Genomic DNA, 27,450 nt, shown 5'->3' with positions numbered 1-27,450 from the left:
TTAGAAACACAGAATAAAGACAGCCTTTGTAAATGTATGAGAGGAACATTAGTCTCAGCTGCTTTAAAAACACCACCATGGTTTACACTGTATTAGAAAATGACAGTGCTGTTTTAAGCACATTAACCCATATGGTACACATTAATACTGTGTGTGTGAGTGAGTGACAGGGTGAGTGTGTAAACCTGTCCATAGCTGTGTGTATGAAAATGGCTGGGTGAGTGGGTGAAATCGTCCACAGGTGTGTGTGTGTGTGTGTGATGCCCTTTATTATACACAATGATTCTGTGTCGATCCCACTGTGACCTCGATCAGGATGAAGTGGTTATGACAGATGAACAAATCTCAAATTAAGGAACACACACACTCACACACACACTCATTCTCAATTTGTCTAAAGTAAAAAAGTAATGAAGTCAACATGAGAGTCCATGAGTGTCCAAACCTATGGCACTATGCATATTTTAGTCTGAAAGACACATTTAGAGCTGGACGATACGGACAAATTTTATACCACAACATATTTCTTCGTTTCGGTCGATACGATATAATTCTGATATCGATATGAACAATAAAAAAGCTACAGAAAAACTGCCAAGAACTGAAAGCAACATGTCATCACCATCAAACAGTATTAGCGTTGTCAATAGTAATATTTTTAAAATAACTTTAACTAAAATCAAGTGCAGTGAGCTGAAGATAGCGCCCTGTAATGACCGTTAGTCAGTGACAGATGCTGTAAATAATGTATATTGAATTATTGAAAATGTGGATGGGTGGCGCAGCAGGTAGTGCCGCAGTCACACAGCTCCAGGTGGTTGTGGGTTCAAGTCCCGCTCCGGGTGACTGTCTGTGAGGAGTGTGGTGTGTTCTCCCTGTGTCCGCGTGAGTTTCCTCCGGGTGACTGTCTGTGAGGAGTGTGGTGTGTTCTCCCCGTGTCGGCGTGGGTTTCCTCCGGGTGACTGTCTGTGAGGAGTGTGGTGTGTTCTCCCCGTGTCTGTGTGGGTTTCCTCCGGGTGACTGTCTGTGAGGATTGTGGTGTGTTCTCCCCATGTCTGTGTGAGTTTCCTCCGGGTGACTGTCTGTGAGGAGTGTGGTGTGTTCTCTCTGTGTCCGCGTGGGTTTCCTCCGGGTGACTGTCTGTGAGGATTGTGGTGTGTTCTCCCCATGTCTGTGTGAGTTTCCTCCGGGTGACTGTCTGTGAGGAGTGTGGTGTGTTCTCTCTGTGTCTGCGTGGGTTTCCTCCGGGTGACTGTCTGTGAGGAGTGTGGTGTGTTCTCCCTGTGTCTGCGTGGGTTTCCTCCGGGTGACTGTCTGTGAGGAGCGTGGTGTGTTCTCCCCGTGTCTGCGTGGGTTTCCTCCAGGTGACTGTCTGTGAGGAGCGTGGTGTGTTCTCCCTGTGTCTGTGTGGGTTTCCTCCTGGTGACTGTCTGTGAGGAGTGTGGTGTGTTCTCCCTGTGTCCGCATGGGTTTCCTCCGGGTGCTCCGGTTTCCTCCCACAGTCCAAAAACACACGTTGGTAGGTGGATTGGCGACTCAAAAGTGTCCGTAGGTGTGAGTGAATGTGTGTTGCCCTGTCCAGGCGCCCACTCCAGGATGTAATCCCGCCTTGTGCCCAATGATTCCAGGTAGGCTCTAGACCCACCGCGACCCTGAACTGGATAAGCCCTCACAGATAATGAATGAATGAATGAAAATGTGGATTAAAAATCATATAATTGTTATTGAAACATTTTATATTGCGATTATATATTGATAGTTAATTATTGTCCAGCCCTAGTCACAGTTATACTAAAATAGCCTGGATTCTAAATTAAATCTGGGTTATTTTTAATGTGTAAACATGTGTTATGAATTATGACTGGGTAAAGAAGACCTACATAAACCAACACAGAAATAGGGGAAAAAACAACTAAGATCTTTTAAGCCGAGAAGAGGGACTTTTATTTTGAAAACTGTTTGCACGTTGTGGGTGAAGAGCGCAGGGGCAGTGACAACATGTCCCGGCTGTGACAGAAAGGTCAGAAAATACAGATAGTCCCCGTTTCTAGAGGAAAATGAGGTTAACGTGTTTTTAAAAAGGAACGGGAGGCGGAGGGTGTGAGTTACTGGCTGAAAACGCTGGTGTGAGCAGGGTTAGTTAGTAATAGTGCATTAGTGTAGTACAGTGAAGGTGTGTGTTCACCTCCGTTTCAGCTCGGATCATGAGCTCCAGCTCCGGCTCGGACTCCGCGGTGTCTGTGACGGACAACGTCCGGCGGATGATGCGCCATGTGCGGCTAGAGAACCTGGCAGCGGGGCTCAGCGGAGGAGTGGTGTCCACCCTGGTGCTGCACCCTTTAGACCTGGTCAAAATCAGGTTTGCAGGTCAACTGCTTTTCTCTGCTTGTGATTTTTTAAACAGAGGCTGATGTTAAATCATTCTTATATTATGTCCTGCTTGGACCTACATCTGTATTTTTTAGTGTTGGATTGGATTGTAGGCCACTGCACACTTTAGGGGTCAATAAAAGCTTTAAAGGGCCCATACACACTATTTTCTAGCCCTTATTGTCACCACAAGGACGATTATAACAAGACAGTTCTACAAGAACAGAATACAGAGGTTAAGACCTTTTTAATTTATATAAATGTATTAGTTCTAGACCCTAATGTGCTTTCAATGATGAAACCAGAGCTTGTTATGACTCAGACTCAGATAAAACCGTGTTCCTGACAATTCACAGCCACCACTGATTGTACACACGTGAATTCTGAGTGTTATAAGCAGTGTTAATAACAGTAAAATAGTGGTGTATGTGTTTCAGGCCGTAACATGGTTTTGTCATTTGGCAGTTGGTCAGAAATTAATAGAGAGATTTGAGGAAGACCTCCTCTACAGTTGAGTCAGGGGCAGTTCTGGCCCTCGGACCCAGGGTCCGGCACCGTTTGGTGGTATTTCTTGGTCCAACACAATTATTAGTGGTCATTAACTTGAATGCAATGCGTTTGAACACTTACCAAACTGGACTTTAGCCAGAGTCTATGTGGTCAAGTATTGAATGTGAACGGCCACTGTGTTGCATCACTGTCCAAAAGCTTTTGTACCTCTTTTACTAAAAATGGACCAGTAGAAGAGCTCCAAAAGGACCCTGAATAAAATCACATTACATTAATGTACATTCAAAGTGGAGAAGGTCTTTTTCTTCCCCTGTGATGTTGGCATTTTTGGAGGAGATGTGTGGAGCCTGTTATGGTAGAAGCCTGATGAGACTTTGATGTCGTTGCAGTGAGTGACGGTCTGGAGCTGAGGCCGAAGTACCACAGCGTCTGGCACTGTATGAGGAGCGTCTGGCAGCAGGAGGGGCTGCGAGGGTTGTACCAAGGCGTTACCCCCAACGTTTGCGGGGCCGGAGCTTCGTGGGGTCTTTACTTTTACTTGTATGCACAAATTTCCCTTTCTGTTTTCAAAGAGTTCTTTTCTGTACATCTGTATCAGGCTGTTATCAGCAATCTGATACAAAGCAGAGTAGGTCACATGACCCTAATACATTTTATTAGGGTCATGTGACCCACCCATTCATACTATAGATATAAGCCTTTATTGCTTTTTGAATGTAGCAAAATACACAGCGGAAATCAGAATAGAGGTCATTTACATACAGAAGTCTCAATGGCAAGACCATTTAGAAATAAATAATGACCTGAAATAATGGCTCTTCAACATAAAAGCAAGTAGCTTGTCCTAAAACGACTGTTCTTTATTTTAAAGTGGATATATTCACCCTGCGTTTCCAAAAAGAAACACAGTAATGTTTCGTAATGAAACAGTAAAGTCCCCGTATCTAAACAGCCCTTTTTAGAAGAACCACTCCAGCAAGTGTTTCTTTAAATGATAACGAGCCGCTCGCTGTTCACCCAGACCCTGAGCACACAGCAGCGAGGGGCAGACGCTCTCGTTTTTAGCTGTTTCTCTTTTTTTCTTCATTAACGTTTTCTCAGTTTTTACTCCGTGATTGTTGTCTGTTTTGCTTCGTTTAACCTCATCTAGTGTGCACATGATTAAAAGAAAACACTGCTGGTCCTGTTAAGTAGAAACATGTATTTTTTATGCAGTTTGAGCCACCTTAAGTTAAGGGCTTCCTTAAAACAGTTACATTTCAAGCTTAAAAAGAAACATACGTATCAAAGGACAGCCAAGCTTTTGGTATCAGAAACGTGCCATTTCTGCCTGTAGGAAGTCTATCTGTTCACTAACTACATCTTCTTTTACAGCTATAACGCCATCAAGGCTTACACTAAAGAAGGCCGGCAGACAGAGCTGAGCGCCACCGAGCACCTGGTGTCCGCAGCAGAAGCAGGTCAGTTCAGGTCGTCGCTGGTTTCCATGGAAACCATGACTGTGGGCAGATCAATGTCCGTAACAAAACAAATGCAATAACTTGTCTGTGGTCTGCAGGTTATCATGGGTTATGTTTCATAAGGGTCTGGTTTTAAGAGGAACACAGTGTTGAGGCATTTCAGAATGACGTCAGTGCTTTATCTGAAGTGTTATAATTAAAAAATATAAAACATTCAGTTCCACTAAAATATTCCACTATTTTGTGGAGAATTCCTCCAGGTGAAATTGTGTGTTCAGTATATTTTTAATACTTTTAACAACTGCATGACGCACTGAATCAAGTCATTTGTGACATCAGAGCTTAGCCCATTATTCATTCATTCATCTTCTGTAACCACTTTATCCTGATCTGGGTCACCGTGGGTTCGGAGCCGACCTGGAGTCATTGGGCATCTGTCCATCACAGGGCATCACTCGCTCACACAGTCACTCGCACTCGCACGCTCACCCAGTCACTCGCACGCTCACCCAGTCACTCGCACTCACACGCTCACCCAGTCACTCGCACGCTCACCCAGTCACTCGCACGCTCACCCAGTCGCTCGCACGCTCACCCAGTCACCCAGTCACTCGCACGCTCACCCAGTCACTCGCACGCTCACCCAGTCGCACGCACGCTCACCCAGTCGCACGCACGCTCACCCAGTCGCTCGCACGTTCACCCAGTCACACGCACGCTCACCCAGTCGCACGCGCGCTCACCCAGTCGCACGCGCGCTCACCCAGTCGCACGCGCGCTCACCCAGTCACTCTCTCGCTCACACGCGCACCCAGTCACACGCGCGCTCACCCAGTCACTCACTCACAACTGTGGTGTTTCACACATTCACTCAGGCCTGGGGACTGTTCTGCACACACACTCATACACACACCCACACACATCTGTGGAGTATTTCACACATTCACCCAGTCACTCACACACCCAACTATGTGGCTATTTCACACACTCACCTAGTCACTCACCACAGGGTTTTAGAGGCTGAATGCACTAGAGGCAGTGTCTTTATGAAGGTGAATGTTGTAAACGTATCATTAATCCTGACTGTGATAGAACTGACCTCACAGACGCCAAATTTAATCCTGCCCACTAAAAATCCAACAAAAGAACATTGCAGAAAAAAAAAAAAAATGCCTGCATCATTCTCTCTGCAGCACCTTCGTCATTAAACACACAAAATAGTCGGAAGAGAAGTTCGGAAATGAGTAGACAGTAGTTTTAATGGCTGAAGTGTAAGCTCGGATCATGACGTACAGATCAGGTTTTATTATGGCCTGAAAGATCAAACGTGGCCTTATATGGCGCAGTGAAATGCTGTTTGATTTTCTACAAAGGAAAGTGCCTCGGCGAGTTTAAAGAGCCACTGCTCCGAACGTATATGTCCTGAGCTTCAAACCATGCGACGTTAATAAAGCTTAATGAACCGACGGTAGGCTTCTGACTCGTTATGTCTGTGAATCAGGAGGCAGTTCTCGTTTCTCAGGCTCAGATGAAAGTGATCTGGCGCTGGGATTCTGCATTTCTTCAGCATTTAATAACACCTCTGTCTCGTCTGCAGTTCGCTGGTGTGATGTTTAAAGTAGTAGTCTGGTGAAAATGTACCTTTACACCATATTCCCTACAATCCAAATGTACTCAGTGCTTAGTGCTAATTATTAGCCGTTAGCTACAATGAACAGAAACTTCAGACATCCACATTTAGAAAGTTTGATGTTTTAACCTTCAGGATACACTCTCTTCTTTCAGGGGCGATGACCCTCTGCCTCACAAACCCGATCTGGGTGACCAAGACTCGTCTAGTCCTGCAGTACGGCGCTGACCCCAGCGAGAAGCCGTACAAGGGCATGGTGGATGCCTTGGTCAAGATTTACAGACAAGAAGGGATACCAGGGCTATATCGGGTAAGACCCAGAGGTCACATTGTTGAGGTAGTTGTGCGTAATTGAGTGGACACAGTGTTTTAAAAACTCCAGCAGCAACTGCTGTGTCTGATCCAGCAGCTCTGTTGTGACCATTGAAGAACAGATTGACTACAGTCTGCAATTGTAAAACTACAGAGTGCTCCTGTTTGGACAGTGAAGCTGAAAACATGTATAGTCTACAATATTAATGCTAGATCTATATTTCCAAACACGGAAACGCAATGTATTCCATCTCTCATCCATGATTGATATACCTGGCTGGTGTTTTTCTCTCGGCTGTGCCTTGTCCTCTGCCCTAATGTATCTGACATTACCACCACTTGTTGATACGGAGGGTCTAATCATAAATAATGAACAGAGTCAGTCAATCAAAGGCTCTTGCCTTGGCGAGCATTTCGTCAGCCCGCTTCGGTTGGTGTGAATCCTGGTAACAGGTGATGGATGTTGCATAAGCAGCTGTGTAACACACACCACCAGTCGCCACTAGGGGGAGCACTCGAGCTGTTAGAGCAGGGGCCGCTGGAGCCGAGTTCTCACAGGGTGCTCAGATGTGGCTAATCTGGAAATGTCAGTGAATCCGAGTCCTGAAAGACAGTACCTTTTTGTTTTGCCGCGACTCAGCCCGGCTCCTTTTCTCTTCTCTTTCTCTGCGGGTAGGGGTTTGTTCCCGGCTTGTTTGGGACGTCTCACGGAGCCCTGCAGTTCATGGCGTACGAGGAGCTGAAGAGAGAGTACAACAAATACAGGCAAATGCATTCAGACGCTAAACTGGCAAGTCTAAGTTCCTCGCTCCGCACTTTCAACACCCACCAATGTGTTAAGACAATTTTTACAGATGTCGTGTGATTTCAAAACGGGGGGGGGGAATTGCAGAGCAGTTTACATTTACATAACCATAGGCTCTGTATTATGTATGTGTCGTGACTCAGAACGTTCTCTGTTCCTCTCCTCTGTCCTTTCCTTCTCTTCAGAATTCTTTGGAGTATATTACCATGGCGGCTCTGTCCAAAATCTTTGCGGTGGCCACCACTTACCCGTACCAGGTGGTCCGAGCACGGTTGCAAGATCAGCACAATAGCTACAGTGGGTTGGTGGATGTCATCAGGAGGACGTGGAGGTGAGCCAAACACACACACACACACAAATAAAATATGGCCAAATCATTTTAGCTCAACCACCTCTTTTAACTATGTGATTATGAGAAGTCACACTCTTGGGGCTTTTCCACAGCAATGTCCCTAATCTACTTCACTCAGCTTTTGCTTTTCCATTAGCTAAATTGGGTCCCGGTACCTGGAACTGGGTACCTCTTTGGTACTTGCTCTCTTGTGGTTTTAATGCCACTGCATGGTACCTACACGACTCAACAGGGCTCTGGCCAAATCTGGTGCCTGATCTCTGGTACTGGGTACTTTTTATTCGAGTCTGATATGAAATAGAGCTGAGTAGATGCTAAATGTGGTGTGTAAATCTTGTAGAGCTCTGATTGGTCAGAGACCTGTCAATCACCACTAAAAGCTGAGCTGCAGCCGCTTGTAAAAGTTATAGCAGAGGTCACATTTGTTTTCATCCAACTCACAATGGCAGGTCCCGAGGTGTTTAGAAGAGGTTCAAACGCTCCTTGGGTCGGTGGTAGATGTAAATCTCCAGCGAAAGCCGTACATACAACAAGGAAAACTGATCTGTGAGAACTGGGGCACGGAGCCATGTTCAGTCCAAAACAACATGCAAATGTTACAAAATTTAACAGCACCGCCAGCATTATGGGTTGCAAAGCCTGCGGTTCCTGTTAGAGTCGAGCCGTGCCGAACCCATCCAGTGGAGAAGCAACACGAGTGAGACGAGTAGGGACTAAATTGTGATGCGTAAACCTTGCAGAGCACTGACTTGTCCATTACCACGAAATGCAGACGACCAGCACAAACTCTCCAACTCTTACATCCTCTGCTACAGCGTTTCACGTTTGTTTTTATCCGACTCACAACGGCAGCTCGTAAATTTACGCCGTGGTCTTTTGCCGAGGTTCAAATGCTCCTTGTATCAGTGGTCGATGAAAAATCATGCAGTGGAAAAGCACCAATAATGTCCAAGAGGTTGTAAACAGCTCTTCCAATAAAGAATTGACCTCACTGATATTAACATTTTTGGAAGCAACCAAATCCTCACCACAGTGTTCCCAAATTTTGCATGAAATCTGGACCTTAGGAGAAATACTGGACGTAAACCTTTGGGCCATATACTGTATTCTTATAAAAATATAGAGACAGATTCAGTACTAAGCTGTCTGCAGTAATAACAGAAAGTCCTCTTCCCTCTTCCCGGTCAGAAACGAAGGTCCCCTGGGCTTCTACAAAGGCATGGTGCCCAACCTCATCCGAGTGACCCCTGCGTGCTGCCTCACGTTTGTTGTTTACGAGAACGTGTCCAGTTTTCTCTTGGGCAGCACAAGTAAGCTGGAGGGCAGGGGGTGATCACACGGAGCGAACCTAGAGCGAGAAAACTCGCCTTGGGGGAGACAGCATGGAGCAAGACCCCACACCTCCCCCTAGGCTAGACTTGGATGGCAGAAACGTGAGCAGAAGATGGATGGGGAGCTGAAGGTTCCTTTGAAAGAACCACTGTCCAGAGGATATGGACACGATGTGGCTTTCAGTTACAAGGAATTGCAAAGCGTAGACAGGTGGTCTTTGCATTGCTTTGATCTGAATGAGGTGTGTTGGAAAGATGACGTAAGGCTGTGTGTGTGTATGAATGTTAATGAATATGCATGACCCAAAAAGAACTGGGGGGTGGGGGTCTTGGACACATGCTTAAAAGGTCATAAGTCATAAGACTAGTCATGATTTTTAGATCCGTTTATGCTCCATAGAGTGGGTCCTCCACATTGGGCTGCTGATTTAGTACAGAATCTCTGATACACCCGGGCCAGTAGGACATTCACGGAGGTGTCAGTAAAATGACTGATCTCTCCGTAAAGCCATTCCTTACTCCCAAACCCAAAACAAGTGGCGTAATCCCGTTAAAGACTGCTGAGTTTATTACATCTACATAATAAAAAGCACACTTCCTCAATTAAAAACACAACTTAAGCCCAGAATTGATGTTTGTCCAATAGGTATGTCCTTCAGCTCTTTTTTTATTGAACAGCCCTGATTTCAAGCTCAAGATATCTGGCTAAATCAAGAAATCCTGCTTTGTGGAATGGCTACACCACCCTGACTTTAAAGGAACAGTGCATAATATTTCCACCTTAAAATTACAGCTTCAGAATTGCTGAGATAGAAAGTAATAGGGAGAATAGAGGCCCCCCCCCCCACTATGTAGTGTATGTCAGAGGTGTGTGTGTGTGTGAGAGAGAGAGAGAAAGAAAAAGAGTGAAAGCACATGTGAGGAGTGCCTTTAGTTCACTTTCCTTTATTAAAACAACAGTGAAAACTCTTTGATGTAATAAATCTGGACTTAACCCACAGTACAGCTTTAGTTTTTTTTTTGTTTTTGTTTTTTAACACCAGCTCTATCTCTTTTTCAGTTGCTTATAACACACATTCATTATCTTTTGTTCTGAGCCTCAGTTGAAAGAACTCCCAAGCGAGTCTGAGCCCTACTCACGATAGAATACTCAGTATAAACATATACAAACGAACCAAAACAATTAAGTAAACGTCTACAGTAAATATTCAAGTAGATGAGCTGTTTTACGGGTTTGTTTTAATGATGCCAGAGTACCAGATCTTACAGAAGAATGCCATAAACACTAACCGTACGTGGTTGTGTAATTTGTTCACTTTGATCCTGTTACAGTTGTGGATTATACCGTTTTGTTCCCTTCCTAAAGCTTAGAGACCTCTGATAGGCATCGTGTCCAAATGAGGAATTCTGGGTCTTAGCTTTTCTCTGTGGGAAAATAATATTGGAATGTTATTTGTAAATTGATGCTATCACATCTTGTGGTTAGAGTAAAATGTTCCAAAAAAGTGCTGTGTACATTCACACCCCCCGCCCCCAATATCACTAGGTCCTCAAACGTACACAGATGTTAAAGGGTCAGAATGTAAATAATACTACATCTGGGATACAATGAAGCGCATTGAAGTGATGTGAACGAATGTAATACGACCCTGTTATTCAAACAACCCTACTTCATGTGTGGACTGCTGCTGGCAAAGGCTCTTTCACATTTCATAAAAGTCCAACGTGGGCTGTGTTGGGGGGTTTCTGCAGTGGCCAGTCAGCGATGTAAAGCGGGGTTAGCTTGTACGCAGCGATATTAGCATCTTAACTCTTTTCTGACCTTTTAATGAGAAGAGCCAGTGATAATGAGGTGTAAATGCACTTCTTCCCAGGGTGATTTTCAAGAACGCTTACATTTTTCCCACAGAGAAACAAGGCGTAGGTCCGGAGTTCCTTTTACGGACATGGCATTAGGACACCGCATTAAAGGTCTATGAGCCTACTCCTGATATGCATCATCTTTGAAGCGGTCAGATGTCATTTGGGCAGTTCCTCGATGATCATCCTGGAGACTGAATTCCAGCCTGTGGAGGCATCGCCGCGAGGGTAATCGCCACACGTTCCCACCCAGATCGCAACGTCGACCAGTCCAGCTCGAACCCCCTCACACAGGCCTTCCACTGAAAATACCACAACAGCAAAAAGTCAGCAATCTGAATCTGCATTCGGTGGATGCTTATAAGCTGCAGGATCAGTGCTGATCCATGTGCATTTTAGTGGATCGCTAAATCCACAAAGAACAGACATTAAAGTAGCAGAGAAAAGAACTGTTTAGTTAGTCCAAAGCTAGTTTGGTGGCTATATTCCACAACATTCATTCATTCATCTTCTGTACCCCTTCATTTTGGTAAACGGTGGTCTACTTATAATCACTGGGCACAAGGCAGGAACACGCACTGGACCGGACACAGTCAAGCCATATTAATTTATTCAGTGTATTTTAATCATTTAAATCATTTTGCACTGCATTAGGAATCATTGTGAAGTCTCAGATGTACACCCCATAATAATAAACAATACAATATTATATAAAGACAGAACAATAGGCTAATTATCTAAATACCTGCTTGAATATTACGATGGCTATGGGAAGAAAGTTGTAATATTTTGATAATACACTGATTTAAAAATTAAAGTCCAAGATTAAAAGATTAAAGTCATAATATTTTAAACATAGAGTCACTGTGGACTACAGGACACCACATTCCTATAATATGAACACATGAAAATTACACATGGTCAGAAAATATATTTCCATTGGTAATAAGAGAAACTTTCCTCCATGTCATCGGCATTGCTAACATTCTTATACGGTTTGTAACACCTTCATTTGACTGGTCAGGTTTGTTCTGGGGTTAAACCTCAGTAAAAATCAAAATAATCAGTGGAATCCAGGTATTTTGGATACTGGATATCTGCGTTTCTCTGCAAGAAGCGGTCTCACGGTGTCTTTTCCACAGTTCCAATTACAACTTTAATCTCCAAATACGATAATCTCAGACTTTAATTCTGAAATATTATGAATTCATTCTCAAAACTTCTCAAACTCTCAAAATAAAACCCCGTTGTCCATAAAACCCCATTGTGGAAGCGTGTACAGTTAAAGCACAACTACTTTAACTGTCTACTGCAGCTCCTCATTTGTCACACTATTCTGCTTGTTTTTAATGTCAGTCTGATGTACGTAAGCAGGTATGCTAATTAAATGAAACTAGGTCAATGTAATAATATGTTATACACAAAGACTGAAGGTTTTTTTTTTCATTGAAGCTCATTACAGAGCACTGCGAACCCTTGGAATAATGTGGAAAAATGTCTTTGGTTAAATTAATGACAGTAAACATGTTACTTTTTTGCTGGCACACTCACTTGAAAAATGTTTTTGAAAGGTTTGAAAAGAAAAGAAAAAAAACAACACCACAGTACGCTTCTATACTTTTCGTGTATGGTGTAAGTAGAGCTCAAACCCCAAGCAGATACTGCAACAGCACTATCATCTAAGAAGGTCCCTTGGGAAGAATAAAATGAATCTGTTAATCTGCTGCTGAGATATGAGGTCTTTGCAAACCTTCAGAGAGCACGAGCAGAATGCAATCGAATTATTCTCAGAGGTCCTGTTTGAGAGCTTTTTTAAAAAGTTTAAGTGTTTCCTGACGCCGAGAGTTCTCTTTGAATGTGCACTTGAGATACCTCTGCCTTGTATAAGCTATGATGACACTGTTTCGAGGGCTCTCGTATGAGATATCAGTCCTCCGCTCGCATCCATTAGAAGGAAATGGTGCTGTTGATTTCAGCGGTGATTGCAAACACAATTATGACTGAAAACACAATTGCAATCATGCAATTTGCGACGGTGCTCTAAATGCGTCTTTTACTATGTGCATTTAAATGAACCCGCCGTCCTCGTACATAAACAACAGACAGACATGAAAGCAGCGTTTCACCCCAAAACGCTAAAATACTGAATAATGAAACAGAGATAATAGGAACAGGTTACATAGCACAAACAAGGCCATGCAAACCACACTCCAGCTTCATTAGTAAATATTAGTCGGGTTAGCATTTCTGGGCTGAAGTAGGTCTATGTAAACACGTCACCAGCTCTGTGCGGAGTGAATGGGTTCAAGGGAAAATGAAGATAAATTTGATCGTGGGTTCTGACACAATTTAGACATACTGTTATCAATGAGCATTGTACAGAGTAATAATACTTAAAGGGGACATGGGAACACAGCTGTGGTTCTTACTGAAACATATGTGACCTGCTTTGGTCAAAATACCACAAGGATCAAACCCCACAGCAGTGTTCTCGCCCTGTTCCTTTAAATGATAATGAGCCGCCCTCTGTTCACCCGTTAGCCGTTTATGCTCTGTTCTCTTTCTTCTCCATTTTTACTTAGTGCTCTTATTTCTCCGCACTTGTTGTGTTTAACCTCTTCTTTGTGCACTCACATAAACGGGTCCAGCGCTGTGATTGGACAGACTCTGGGGCGGGGCAAATCTAAAGTATTTGTAATTGATGTTGGATGCAACGCGGTATCAGAACAGCTCATTTTATCCCAGGGTTTTTTAACTTAAGCAGAGCACAAACAACTGACTGGGTTGATTTATTTGACCATGTGTGTTTGTGAGCTCTATATAAACATATTAATGTGTAAATGCTTTGAAAAAATGATCTTTCATCATGTGTACTTTAAAATATATGGGTACTGTGCTTGTTTAGAAAAGACACAAGACACACATCGCCAACAGTGAATCTTAAAGAAAACAAAGGGAATGTTGTTCCTAAATGGCCTGTCTCTGTTGTTCTATAAGGGAACTGCTCCATGTCTCACGAGGCTTTCTGCTACAACAAACACCAGACAAGTGTAAAAGAATGTAACAGTAATAACCGTGTCACTCTTCTGTCTGTAAATAAACACACTGATTTTAAAAAGGAACCTCTGGACTTTAGGCTCAAATATCAAAACACCAGCAAATAAAATGTGAATAATCATGAAGAATTAACCAAACAAATGTGATTAATGGCGGTTAGTTATTTTATATTTTGACAACCCTATGTTTAACATCTGTGTATGTGTAAAACTGTCAATAGGGGTGACTGGGTGTGATGCCCTGTGATGGACTGGTGTCCAATCCTGGATGTATTCCTGCCTTGCACATAATGTTTCCAGGTCACAGAATGAAACGCTTACAGGTGATGCATGAATTAATTGAACTATAAAGAAAAACAGAAATTGCCTTTAAGATTTGTAATAGGAACTCCATAAAAGTTCTCCATAAAAATGTAGTTAGTAAAAACAATTTACATTTTCTTGAAAAATATAATTGAGTGCATTTGTTCATATTTAAATGAATAGTACTTGAGTAAATTATAAAACATAATACATCTCTGACAGAAAGTCAGCTCTGTGGGAAGTAAACAGGCATGTAGCTTTCACTGTGTTAATGATGCTTCAAAACCCAAACAGGCCTTGGCTCAGTACGTGTGGAATAAGGGGAAGTGTGTATACATTTGATGTATCATCTCCTTAATGTAGGCTGATCTGACCTGATGTGGTGCGGTGTATGTTGATGGTGGAGTTGAGTTCTGGGCTGCCCTGGTCCAGATAGATGATGGACTCTATGGGCAGTGGCCCGGAACATTCCGCTCCGTTAAAGGTGAAGTACCAGCGCTGACAGCAGGCCGTCTTACACTTGAGCCTGAGAGAGCCGCTGAACAGCACTCGCAGGGCACTATCTGTACGCAGCTTTGTGAAGGTGCACTCCTGCAGAAGAGATGCCAAGTTTAGTGGAAGTTAACTGAAGAAAAGGAGCAAAAAAAAAAAAACAAACTTTCAAAATCAAAATGTGTGAAACAGGGTCAGAAACAGGGCTGGAAATATCTTTCCATATCAGTCTATCATTGTAAATTTCCATGTGCCTCCATAATAGTAAAGCTGGGTAATGTTATACAATAATATAATTGCTTTAACACTTAGATTTAGTGCCAGGTTGCTCAGACGTGAGGAGGGGGCAGAGCCGTGATCTGATTGGTTTAGGGTAAAGATTATGCAAGCTTTACCATATCTACATAAGGAGAGCATTTATTAGACTTTGGAAAGATATTCCTAAAATATTAATTTGTATTTTTACATTGGTGGTCGTGAGGAGCCAGAATAATTTAACTAGAAAGAAAACTCAGATTCGAGTTCCCAGGGGCAGTAAAGTTGGTGATTTTTATGTTGACAATTGTGAGTGAAGTGTATTAATACTTAAATATAGGTTTTTTTTTATTATTATTATTATTTTAAATAAACTGACAAGTGGCATTTTTAATACTATGCAGCAATTGCCATAAATAAACAAATGAGAGGGAGAGTGTGGGAATTTTAAATTACAATTCATTATTAATTTACAAATATTATCAACTGATTTCATGTAAGATTGGTATATTTTTTAAAATGCTGAAGACATCAATAAGCCTGATTTGTCTGCTCTCTGTTATCTGATGTAAGAAAACTTTACAGAGGACATGTGCCTCCACGTGTTCCAGCTTTTCTCTCTCTCTGTAATTTCAAACTGAAAATAACCTTTAACTCTCCTTCTGGTTTAAGCTGTGGCAAATAAATCTGGGCATTCTTTTCCCTCCCCTATCTGCTTTAGTGAAGAATCAACAGTTCAAGTCCAAGCCTTTATCAATATACTGGATTGAGGAGTTACAAGTTTAAGGTGAAAAAAAGACAAACACATTGCATTGACACCTCAACATGTTCTATCACGATAAACACAGTTATCAAGACTCAGACACTAAAGGAATGATAAGGTTCTGTAGAAGACTGAAGGTGAGAAATTGCCAGACTAGTGACCTTCACTCCCGGCTCTGGGGAGCCAGAGGACTTGGCATTTGGCATTTTCCCTTCCCCTTCCCCACCTGCTGATTCAGCTCTTGAGGAACTTGAGAAGAAGCTGTTGAGCTGAAGTGTATTAAAACTACAACCACCCCTTCACTCACAGTGATTTTGCCCAGGTCGATTCCGTAGTTGAGTGAGTTCCAGGCGCACTGTTTGTAGTTGGGTCTCCAGGGCTCCTCAAATATCTCACTCACGCATTCGCCCTTCTCTCCCTTTGCGCCGTCTCGTCCTGGGACTCCTGGTGTTCCTGGGATTCCGTTGGCTCCTGGATTTCCCTCCCTCCCGGGGATGCCCTGTGGACCCTGCAGGCAGCTGGAGTACTGCAAGAGGAAAATAAACAACAATTGGATCCGACAGGTCGAGCCGACAAAGTAATGGATTATACGACATGTCACAGATCATTAAAAACGCTATTTGGAAAAGTGCAGGCTCTGGGTTTTACAGCGATGTCGTCGCCATGCCGCCTTGATTTATGATAAAGCCTACAGAAAGAGCTGGAGGTGAGGCACGCTGCCTATGTCAGACGCAGAGGCAGACTACAGAGTACCTTGATGAAACGTGCTGAAGCTCTAATTGCCATGTTTATGCCACTATGGTAAACTCTGCAATCAAAAACTTTCAAATATTGCCTCCTGCTGTGCTTAGGAAGCTACTGTGAGGTCTTGAGGCATCTTAAATGATCTGCCATTAAGATTAAGCAAACAAAACAGCTCTGAAATCACAGTGTGGCTTTAAATCTAGGGAGAGATAATCAAACTTGCAGCAACCGCTCTGTAGCAGAGTTCATTTAAAAGGAAACTTCAATGAAAAATCAATGTATGTAGCTTTCTGCATTACCCCCTGTGGAGTCAGTCAGTTGAGATATGTTCAGGTGTCCAACATTTGCTTCTTTAGTTTTGTGCTGGAGCTACGAATCCCATGCAGTTAAGGAGTAATGGAAGGTAATACCCAATCAGTTAAAACTGTGTAAGTTTTAATGATCAGACTCTTGCCTCAAACCATATTGAGCGGTGAATGTATCTCAAAAAGACCAAACCAGTAGTAGCACCCATTGTGATGGTGCATTTTTTCCATTTAAATAGGACATTATAACATATATTTCAAATGAACACAGTTCTATGGTCTTAATAAAACGCCTTGAACATTCTCTCTCATCTAAACAGCCCTGGCAAAACGGCTGGTTAAGGAGGAGCCTCAATGTAAACCAAACCCAAGGTGGTCAGCAGTGAGGAACGAGGAGTAGAAGCTCTGGTTTTTAGCCGTTTTTGCTCACTTCTCTTTCTTCTCAGTGCCCTCATATAAACGGGAGACAAACGCTGTGATTGGACAGACAAAGAGCACCTCTGAAGTGCCTGTTATACAGCACAAAATCAAAATTTGTTTTATCTCATGTTATCAGACTCAAGGCCAACGTATGCTGCTGTGTCAAAGTTATGCCATAAGCAACAGGTAGGTCCCTAAGCCAACAACATTTAACTACGCATTACTTGGATGCAGAGCACAACATGATTGGTTCACAGTGGGATGAAGAAGTATCGAGCTGAGGAAAGATAACAGAAGTCCAAAACTATGGACTCCACTTTTCCACCACAACTGTAGAGAGCAGCAAGTTCATGGTGAGAGATTTCTTCAGACATTGGCTTGGACGTCAAAGATCAAACAAGTGAAGAGAAAATACTTACCAAACAAATTTTTGTAAAATAATGCACTTCACAGATTACGAAACTAATACTACTTCACCACTAAACTTTGCACTACACAGAGTGGAGGAAGATATTTGAGATTCAGCCCTAGTGGTTTCACTGTGTTATTGCAGATTGATGCAGAGTAGACTCTGCATTGAGTCAGTGCAGAAGCATAAATCTGGGTTGTTTTGTTGCACAAGTTGTTCAAAGATAGGAGTGCCAGACCCTCAAATGAATAAGCTAATACACTAAAAAATGTGTATATAAATGTGTATACTTCATATATACATTTCCTCTTTAATCCATAGCAGTGTTAGTAAACCCCTATAAGGAAACCTATGTTTAAACTTATCTTGAAGCCAACTGAAGTCCACTTCAGGAGTACACTGTTTAAAGTGGTGTGGGAAAGTTGGTCAGATATTATTCACTCTGAAAAAGCAGAAAAAAAACAACATTGAGACTGACCACATTGAAACTGGCATCCTGTTTATCACAGCTGCCCTGCTGCCCCAACCACTGCATGAATATTGCCAAAAGCAGCATCAGATTTCACCTAAATAAAGCCTACTGTTTGCAACACCAGTTTCAGACAAACACAGCCGCCTTCCCTCCACTAAAATAGGCACTGGGCAATTTCTAAAGTATGCTATTTGCATTCAGAAAGTGAAGTGGTTTGTATTTGAGCAATCTTCTGGCTCCAGGAGGGGTGGCGTAAGGGTGGCCTTTTCTGTGGATGTGCAGCCTAAGTAAAATGCAGCCGATACAATCACACTTTTCACATGGCATAGAGGGCCCAGCTGCCTTAACAGATTTTAAAACCGCCATTAATCATCCGGGAAGTAAATTAGATCTACGTTTTGTTTTTTTCTTTTCGCCGCATTGTAGTTTTAGGGATGTAGTGTTGGAGATAAGGTTTCTGTCCCATCCCATCTGCTTTTCCTTGATCAAAAAAAATAAAAAAAATCCTGTTCACTGGAATGTCAAGGCTCATGTCCTCCCTCTCTGCCTTTCTCTCCATGAATCATGCAGAGGACTCTGAATCATTTATCCGTGTAGGCAGTGACGAGGTCTGGTCACCAGCGGTGTGATTTATTTTTCACCCCTGCTGCTGTTTACACAGATGCTCGCTGTGTCTCAGACTGATTCAAACACAGACGGCGCACTTCGCCAGAGACGCCAGAACAATACGCCACCCAGCCGGCCTGTGCCGCAGAAGACAAACACGAGCCCTCGAATCTCACGCTTCTTGCCCAAGACCAGAACAGAGATTTCTTATGATAAATTGACAAACACTTAAGCTCCTGTGACCTATAAAGCCTCTCGGTACATCTGCAGCTGGGCCATATTTGCGCAGCTGTGGTTACATAAGTGGCGTATGCAAATAGAAAATGCCACTTCTTCAACAGCCTAGAAATGATGTGCAAACTGAATAGCACTGTCCGAGGTGTGAAGGAAATACATCAATGCATTGTGAGGCATTGATTTACAGGTGGTGTGTCAAAGGCATGGCAGGGTACGACTGATTATAATCAATTAGAGTGATGTTCAGTTAATTAGATGATGGATTAGATGATTCACTTCATGCAAGTCTGAGTCAAACTTTGTGTTTACTGGAGAGTTAGAGTTATGTCTCCATATCAGCTGCAGGCAATGCTTTGTGCTAAAGGAAACCCCTACTTAACATCTATGTCAAGTTATGGACAAGAATTGGCTTTAAATAACAAGCCTTTAATTATAGAAAAGCCTTTAGTCTGAAGGACAGACCGATCTACACCATGCAGTAACTGCGCTGTTTAAAGGAAAGAGGCAAAAAGGAATGGTTAGGTTCTTTATTAAGTTTGCCAGCTAGCTATAATCATAATTTATTAAAGCTGCAAAATATGTTGTTTGAGCACTGTCACTGCAGCATGTGCATTGTCAAACAAGGAGATTTATACCAAATATGTCAAGCTGCAACATATTTTTTGCTTGTTCCAAATGGAAAACGCTAACTGTTCTCTTTTTTTTTCATGGGTAATTCACAAGAGAAGTCTGACGTCAGAATCAAACCATTTCTTCCGATTTCCGAGCTCTTGGAGACATCTGTTGCTAGTCAGTTACACTGAGACACTGCATGCACAGAAAACCACCAATCACAGTCATTCTTTATCAGCAGACATTAGCCAGAAGCAGGGTTGGGTGCCACTCACATTTGAACCAATACAGGTACCTGGAACTCATTAGCAGTATGTCTTTCTGTACTTTACACTCTCCCCAAAACCAAAAATATTATTTCAGTTGTAAAAAATTGTTAAAGTCCAAAAGTTCCATTTAAAAATGTTCGTTATTTATTAAGAATATTGTACACCACATAAAATAAAACCACTTTTAGATGTACTGGTAATTATATATTTAGCATCATTGTTTATATGGTGTATATGCTTCTTTGGGAGCAGCAGCATCGTCATCGACAGCTGATTGTTTAATGTAAAATATTCATAAATAAATCTACATTCTTAATGTACAGACCACAGACTTGCCTGCGTTTACAACTGAATTTATGTTTGTAATATTTTGGGTGTACTCTCATTTTAAGACCATCCTACTTCAAGCTTATGCCTTCACTGAGTGTAACTTTAAAGAGTCAGTGGGGAGCTTTATCCTCAGAAAAACAGTTTTCATAGTGAGTCATGTGCTGTATTAGTATTGTATCAGTTCATTCACAAGTCAAGAAACTGCTTCAACCCCATCTGCGAAACAGCCCCCAGGGTAGAGCCCCCTCAATCATTCCAGAGATACTTGTTCCTTCCAAATAAAGACGCTCAAGTTATCTAGTGATGATTCCTTCATACGACCACACCTTTTTGTGCAATGTATTTTGCAGAATTAAAACTGAATTTCCGTTTATTCCATATCATGCAACCGTAGAGCGTATCCACTTAAAGGTTCAGAAAGCAACCTGTTGTTTCCTTAAACTATAGCCAGATTTGCCAACAAAAACAGCTAAACTAGCTATTGCGCTTTCCAAAACCCTCACAGTCATTCCAGGTTGTTGTACTCTGTGCAGCGTTTCTTTCTGCCCGTTACACTGAAGGTGTTCCTAGAATGAAAGGCTTGTTATTTAAAGCTGCATCGAACATGGCGCCGTCATTGTGGGTTTTGAAACTGTAAAGCCATCACTGGAGGGAGAAGCAGCTCTACTTTTAAGGCAGCGGAGGATGTAATGTAATTTATTCCTCACAAAGTATTCAACATTCTGAAGCAAGAAGCTCTAAAAAAAAAAATCCTACTAATTATATAAGCGTTAGACAGACAGAGTGGCATCCTAATGAAGCGTCGTGACACTCTTCCCTCCTGCGAGACAGGAAGCTGAGTTTGCTAAAGTAATGGCAGGAGGAAAAAAAAACTTCAGACAAAAGCTCAGAGTATATAGGTGTCAATGATTAATTTGTGCTAATACTCAAAAGGAAAGTAAACAAAGATAACATTGCTGTATTGAATTGTGAAGTGCTAAAGGACCCACACTAGAAACCATTTTTAAAGAACAAAGTTTCACTGATTATTTTTTAAACTCCACTGCATATGGTCCGAGTGCTCTCTCCGGGTTGGAAGTGAGATCCTGCCTCAAGTGGAGGAGTTTAAATACCTCTGGGTTTTGTTCATGAGTGAGGGAAAAATGGAGCGGGAGATTGACACAGATCGGTGCGGCGTCAGCAGTAATGCGGGCTCTGTACCGGTCCGTTGTGGTGAAGAGAGAGCTGAGCAGAAAAGCAAAGCTCTCGATTTACCGTTCAATCTACGTCCCAACCCTCACCTATGGTCACGAGCTTTGGGTAGTGACCGAAAGAATGAGATCGCGGGTACAAGTGGCTGAAATGAGTTTTCTCCGCAGGGCGTCTGGACTCTCCCTTAGAGACAGGGTTAGGAGCTCAGACATCCGGGAGGGACTCCGAGTGGAGCCGCTGCTCCTCCATGTCGAGAGGAGCCAGTTGAGGTGGTTCGGAGGTCTGGTTCGGATGCCTCCTGGACGCCTTTCTGGTGAGGTGTTCTGAGCATGTCCAACGGGGAGGAGGCCCCGGGGCAGACCAAGAACACTCTGGAGAGACTACATGTCTCGACTGGCCTGGGGACGCCTTGGTATACTCCCGGAGGAGCTGGAATCAGTGGCTGGGGAGAGGGAGGTCTGGGTTTCTTTACTTGGACTGCTTCCCCCACGACCCGGACCTGGATAAGTGGTGGAAAATGGATGGATAGATGGATGCATATGGTCCATATACAGCAACATCAGCAAAAAACAGCCATTTTAACTACTTCTTAAGGTCACAAAAATCATTTACATATACTCACCTGTTCAGTCTACTGCAGTAGTTATGGGAGTTTCAGTTTGGACAGATTTTTGAATTAGGCACAGGCTTGACAATAACTCAATATCAATATATATTGCAATATAAAATCCTTCAGTAACAATTGTATGATTTTTATACACATTTTCAATAATTCAATACATTATTTACAATGTCTGTCACTGACGGTCATTAATGGGCACTGACATCAGTTTATTGCACTCAATTTTAAAGTTAGTTTAAAAATATTAATATTGACAAAGCCAAGAGGTTGGAGTTTGATGGTGATGTCATGTTGCTTTCAGTTCTTGGCAGCATTTCTGTGGCTTTTTTAATTGTTTATATTGATATCGGAATTATATCGTATTGACCGAAATATATTGTGATATAAATTTTGGACGTATCGTCCAGCTCTAATTAGGTACAAAGCTGGAGAGCCACGGGATGAATATATTTTTGGCTAAGGTTATATGAGGATCTTAAAAACAGGATATGATGGGTCATAGTTAAGGCTAACATATATCAAGACCATTTGCCATAAAACATTTCCACTTACCCCTGTTGTAACTGATCAGCCAAACACAGCTGGTGTCGGAAATGTGCTTCTTTAGTTTCGTACTGGAGCTACGAGGCTAATGTAGTTAACGTAAAGACAATGGATAGAGGTCTATTTATAGAAAAGCCTCATAAACAACTATATAAATTTGAAATCCCTTAAAGCAACACTATGTAATATATTTACCTTAAAATTACAGCTTCAAAATCATTGTGAAGCTCCACTGTGCTGTAATAGGGAGTGTAGAGCTTCTCTGGGCTTAGCACTGCAGAAATTGCACCATGTAACCTTTGGAGAAAGGTAGGAAATCACTTCACTCTCCCTGCCTTGATTTCAGGACAGTACTGTAAAAGTGAATTACACTTTGCAAATGTAGGGTAGGGTAATCTGTAAATATTATAAAAAATGTGATTATAAAATTCTGAGGATGTTTCCTCATCATTTGTTAGCTCTCAATGTGCTCTGTTTGCACATTGGAAAAAGCTCCAGCCCTGGCTCAGTAAATGGGGTATAAAATTGTCTGAGCCATAAATAACAGCGTCTGGAGGTGTTTTGATGCCAAAAAGATGTCAGATCATTGAAAATGTTGCTTTATTCCCGCTCCATAGGTGGGTAACAAGGACTTATTTTTGTTGTTACAGATTACTTAAGGTGGAACTGACTCCAAATTCAGGCGAACGCTAACTGTATGAAGTTAAACACCAAACAGACCAAAAATGTTACAAACCTAAACAGCTCAAGTGAAAAATGAGTTTCTGCAGTTGTTGAAACAGTGAATATAAACTCACAGACAAGTTAAATTTAAAACCATGTATACACTACAGTCCTTTTTCATATTAAAATATACCATTCCACCTTAAATTATACAGGGCTTCTGAATGAAAACATACTAAAATGAGTTTGTTTTACTGTGAGAACAGCAGTCCCCCAGAGTCATCTATGCTCCCTGTAAGGTTTAGATTCCAGGTTTAGGCGGTATGCTACACGACTTTCAGATGTATTGTATGTTTTAGTTGTGCTCCTTAATGGAAAAAGACCATATCTAAGAAGTCCACAGTGTGTTGGCCTTGAGGCCAACATGAAGGAGGGCTGCCTCTGTAACCTGACCCCAACTCTGAGGACAAAAGGTGGACTTGTAAGAAGTGGGTCTGTTTTTGCCATCGAGTAGCTGCCGTCGCCATCGTTCCCACCTGCCAGAGTAATTCACAGCCTCATCGGTATGCCTGTGAGCGCCGAGCGTGGAAATAAGGGTCTTTAACCAAGCCATAAATCTTCTCGCTATCGGCCAGAGGCAGACTGTGGAGTGAAACGTATTCATATTTATTAAGGGCCCCGGCGCTCTCACACCTCGGCGCTTTTGGCACCTTCTTATTGACAGCGAGCTCAAGGATCCCCACAAACAAAGCCACGGATGCACACACAGATAAACAACTGCGTTTGACCGGGGTGGACGCTGGCTGCCGGGGCCGTCGGGTCCATCAATTGAAAGCCGTCGTCTCGAACGCGCCGGGCCGAGGAGGCTCACGGGAGAGCCCCGATGAAAAATGCACCGAGGTGAGCCTGCCCACTCCACAGGCCCTTACAATGGAGTGAATATTGAATCAATTCAAACAGATGAGCACTCCCCCTTTAGCTCCCAGATTTTTCATTACAATGATAAATCTGGTATGATATTTAAGTAATAGAACCATTTACAATAAGATGCTGAAGGGGAAGCTTTTTTTAGATGATGAACTATGATGAATCAAGGGAGCTACGTCGTTTTTTTTCACCCTCTTCTCCCTCTCTGTCCCTGATAAACTGCGCCCTTGATCTTTTTTTTTTCCATTTCCTATTGAATCCGGATTGCCATAAGCCTGACTGAGGCGTCACGTGGGCGGCACCTTTGGTGTCCTATGGCCTGAAGTAAACAGACTAGCTTGAGGGCGGGAATAGAAGAAGAAAAATGTAAAATAATAATGAAAAAATAAATAAAATAATAAGTGGACTTGTCAGAATTCTCCGCTCCTTCCAAGTCCTTGCTGGTCAGACGCAGCTCTTTTAAAAACTCATTCCCAGAGCTGTAGCCATCAATTGACTCTGTTTACTGCTTTCTATTTCCACTTGCTGTCAGAGCGCCTCAGAGCGAGGCGAGGCTTTTTAGGATAACTTATTGCAGCTGCTTGCAACACCCTTAGCATTTAACCGTCGGCCGATGATCAAGCGCATTGACTCTCTCAACATCGCTGAGTAATAAAAATGGCACCATAAGTCATAAAATCAATGGCTTTCGGGATAAACAGATCTGAGATCTCGTTTTAAGGGAGGAAATTAGGTGCAAAACATGGAGCTTGCTAGACTTGTTTCTTAATGTTTCATGAGCCACTTCATATTTGTTCATGAAGAAAAGAGAGTGAGAACGAGGGAGAAAGAAATTTTCCAATCCAATAATCCATGGAGGCAACACCGTATGAAAAGACCAGAGAAAAAGCAAGAGAGTGACCGAGAAAGAGAATGACAGGGAGGAAGGGACGAACAGACAGAGGGAGCGATAGGAAGAGACAGAGCTATCAGACGCAAGTGACAGAAATAGACAAAAAGTCACGGAATTATAGGAAGAGAGGATGAACAAACAATGAGATGTAAAAAGGGTAAATGAGAGATAAATGGTGTAAGATTAAATAGTGAGAGATAAGAAAGAAACAAACTAAGAGAGTAAAAAAAAAAGAGAGTTGGACGGGGAGTGAGAGATCAAAATAAGTGAGATCAAGAAAAAATAAAAGAGAAACTGAGAAAGTAAGAAAAAGAGTGAGAGAATGAAAAGAGAAAACTAGGCTGGAGAAAGAGCGAAAAAAACAACAGAGGAGAGAAAGCGATACACACAATGAGAGAAAAAGAGAAAGACAAAGATGACTGGTTTCAACATGAGACACAACAAAGGGCAGACAATCAAAACAGAGGTCATTTATATAAGTCTAAATGGAACAGTAACTAAAACAGCCTGATTCATTTTAAAGGAACAGTAGGTAGTGTTATCATCTTAAATTTACAGCTTCAAAATCGTTGTGACGTTCCACTGACCTGTAACAGGGAGAACAGAGCCTCTGTCGTTGCTATTCCAGGCTCAGCACTGCAGAAACAGGCCTATGTAACTTTTGGAGGAGGGTAGGAAACCACCCCATTATAAATGTTAAAAATAAAGGATAAATGGTTGGAAAGAAAAGTATTAAAGACATTCAGGGCCATTGAAAATGACAGCTATAATCATCACAGTATACGGTGTCAAACAATCCTTTGCATTTTTCTCTGCTCATCTATGGAGTCCTCATTAAATGAACATTAAACGGAAAGACAATTACCATGTTATATTGTGTAGACTGGCTCTCAGCTGTGTGTCTGGTGCAGTTCAGTTTGTCTGTGTGTCCCTCAGTGCACTAAAAGGATCACAAATATCTCTCATCAGCATGGGATTCGGACTGTAATTGCTTTTTTACCATCTACTACATGCTAGGGACTGATTCATTAACTTACCTTTTAACCCCGTCCATTTGAAATCCTTCTCATTTACATATTGTAAATCAGTCTCTTTGTGGCATTAATAACACCGGGGCCAGTCACACTGGTCAGAAGATGTGAGGGGGTTAGTGTTTGTAAACAGGAAAGTGACACCTAATGGATATTTTGTCTGGGTATCTAATGGATATCAATTGCTGTGGGTTTACAGAAGAGACAGGGATATTGTGTATAGTGTGTTATTCTCTCTTTATGGTGACTTCTTTATACCAAAGGTGGGCAATTTCTGAGGACACAGTTCCGTGTTGTGAACCAATGAAGGGAAAATGTGCAGAAATTATATCCATTTAACTCAGTTCTTAATAAAAGATTTAAAAATATTTGTGAGGAACCTGCTATATAATTCCTTCACATTTTGGTTTCTGGCCTTCCAAAAGTAAGTGGTTTGGTGTGAAATGCTGCGTTCTAGCAAAAGACTCAGAATCGCTCATTGTGATGGTGATAGGGACCAGACGTCCGAAGCCTCTGCAAGCCCCTCACAGAAGGTCTAATCTAATATTGAGCCTTGTTAGCATGTGTATGCGTTATTTATACAACAGAAGACATACCATACTGAGTACTTCCATATGAAAGACAACCTGAAACAGCTAAGTCAGACTGCCAGGTTTTCTTACATCATAAACCTAAAGGACCAATCCTCTACTTGTAGGGTGGGGCTTTCAAGCTGCAGGCGAGTGGTGGAGTCATGAAAGAAGATGGAGGTGGGGATAACTGTATATTCATAGATCGCCACATACTGAATTACAGAGGGTGTATAGTTACATCGAAACCTCTTTTACAGCATTAGGGGATTTTTTTTTCTTCTTGAAAATATCTTTGAAATGAGATCATTTAAGGGCTTAATCAATGACTGGAGGGTGACTACATTTTTGGGGTATTTTGAGTGTTTTAAGAATATATCCAATAACCTAGTGCCAAAAAACACATTTTAAAGTTAATTTGCAGTTTTGGATAGTATACAGAATGTCTTTTTTGTTGCAGAAATCACAAACCCAGAGTCTCAATATTCATTACCATTAATTCACAGCAAGACACTTTAAATTTATTTACGCCTTAAAGAGTAGCCTGTGTAAAAATTTGCTAAAATGGGTGGAATTACCCTTTAATTGTATTGAGGTCTGTCTAGTTTGCACCTAACTGCATTGTTTAGATTTGTAGCTAGATATTCAGTTAAATTTTAAAAAAATAATAATTTAAAAAAAAAAAGGAAAACGTTTTTTTCTATGAAAGTTTCTGTGCTGAAAATACAGCACTTCTTTGAGTTACTTGGCTAGTCCTCAGTCTCAAGATGTTTCTGGAAGTTTCTTTGACTTCTTTTGAAGACTTTAGCTAATATCCTATAGTAAGAAGACGTTTACCTCAGTTTGCTTTCGGCTGAGGTTAATGCTCCCCACCTGAGGTAACTTTAAATAGACGTTTATGAGAACACAAAAACACGAAAAGTAAAATTAAATCTTACTTTCTCCACGTATTCCACGTCCTTCTGCCGAAGCCCTCTTTGTTTTATTCTTTCAACTCCGTGGCAGGGAAAAATAAAGCAGATAACAACCAGAACTCCTGTTGTTACCGTCAGCGGCTCCATGTTCAAGCGGAGAGATTGAAAAAAAAAACTCCAACGGCCATCTGAGCG

The 27,450-nt window shown here is 42.1% G+C and overlaps 2 protein-coding genes across 3 annotated transcripts; one reads left to right on the top strand and one right to left on the bottom strand.

The window, feature by feature from the left end:
• The first annotated feature begins 1,940 nt into the window (after nt 1-1,940).
• Nucleotides 1,941-9,811, top strand: slc25a32b (solute carrier family 25 member 32b). The gene is made up of 8 exons (XM_066644864.1): nt 1,941-2,020; nt 2,197-2,367; nt 3,270-3,420; nt 4,255-4,340; nt 6,126-6,280; nt 6,959-7,072; nt 7,273-7,418; nt 8,628-9,811. The coding sequence occupies exons 2-8, from the start codon at nt 2,205-2,207 to the stop codon at nt 8,770-8,772; spliced, it is 960 nt and encodes a 319-aa protein (XP_066500961.1). The 5' UTR covers nt 1,941-2,020; nt 2,197-2,204; the 3' UTR covers nt 8,773-9,811.
• On the bottom strand, nt 9,694-27,450 carry cthrc1b (collagen triple helix repeat containing 1b). Of its 2 annotated transcripts, XM_066644878.1 has the most exons (5): nt 27,280-27,450; nt 25,607-25,681; nt 15,807-16,025; nt 14,364-14,580; nt 9,694-10,932 (listed from the first exon to the last, which is right to left on the bottom strand). In XM_066644878.1, the coding sequence occupies exons 1-5, from the start codon at nt 27,400-27,402 to the stop codon at nt 10,790-10,792; spliced, it is 777 nt and encodes a 258-aa protein (XP_066500975.1). In that variant the 5' UTR covers nt 27,403-27,450; the 3' UTR covers nt 9,694-10,789. The 2 variants fall into 2 exon arrangements, with proteins under 2 accessions (XP_066500975.1, XP_066500984.1); XM_066644887.1 differs by lacking the exon at nt 25,607-25,681.

Source organism: Hoplias malabaricus, chromosome 1, assembly GCF_029633855.1.
Source record: "Hoplias malabaricus isolate fHopMal1 chromosome 1, fHopMal1.hap1, whole genome shotgun sequence".
Lineage (NCBI taxonomy): Eukaryota > Metazoa > Chordata > Actinopteri > Characiformes > Erythrinidae > Hoplias > Hoplias malabaricus.
The sequence above is the reverse complement of the archived record's forward strand: the minus strand, read 5'-3'. Positions and strand labels throughout refer to the sequence as shown.

Bases quoted from the DNA above. Each gene is read 5' to 3' on its own strand.
- cthrc1b (XM_066644878.1), bottom strand. From the start codon at position 27,402: ATGGAGCCGCTGACGGTAACAACAGGAGTTCTGGTTGTTATCTGCTTT. The intron at 25,682-27,279 runs GTAAGATTTAAT...TGATCCTTTTAG, and splicing joins ACGTGGAATACGTGGAGAAA to TGCACTGAGGGACACACAGA. The intron at 10,933-14,363 runs GTCAGATCAGCC...TGGTATTTTCAG, and splicing joins CATACACCGCACCACATCAG to TGGAAGGCCTGTGTGAGGGG.
- slc25a32b (XM_066644864.1), top strand. From the start codon at position 2,205: ATGAGCTCCAGCTCCGGCTCGGACTCCGCGGTGTCTGTGACGGACAAC. The intron at 3,421-4,254 runs GTATGCACAAAT...CTTCTTTTACAG, and splicing joins TGGGGTCTTTACTTTTACTT to CTATAACGCCATCAAGGCTT. The intron at 7,419-8,627 runs GTGAGCCAAACA...CTTCCCGGTCAG, and splicing joins GTCATCAGGAGGACGTGGAG to AAACGAAGGTCCCCTGGGCT.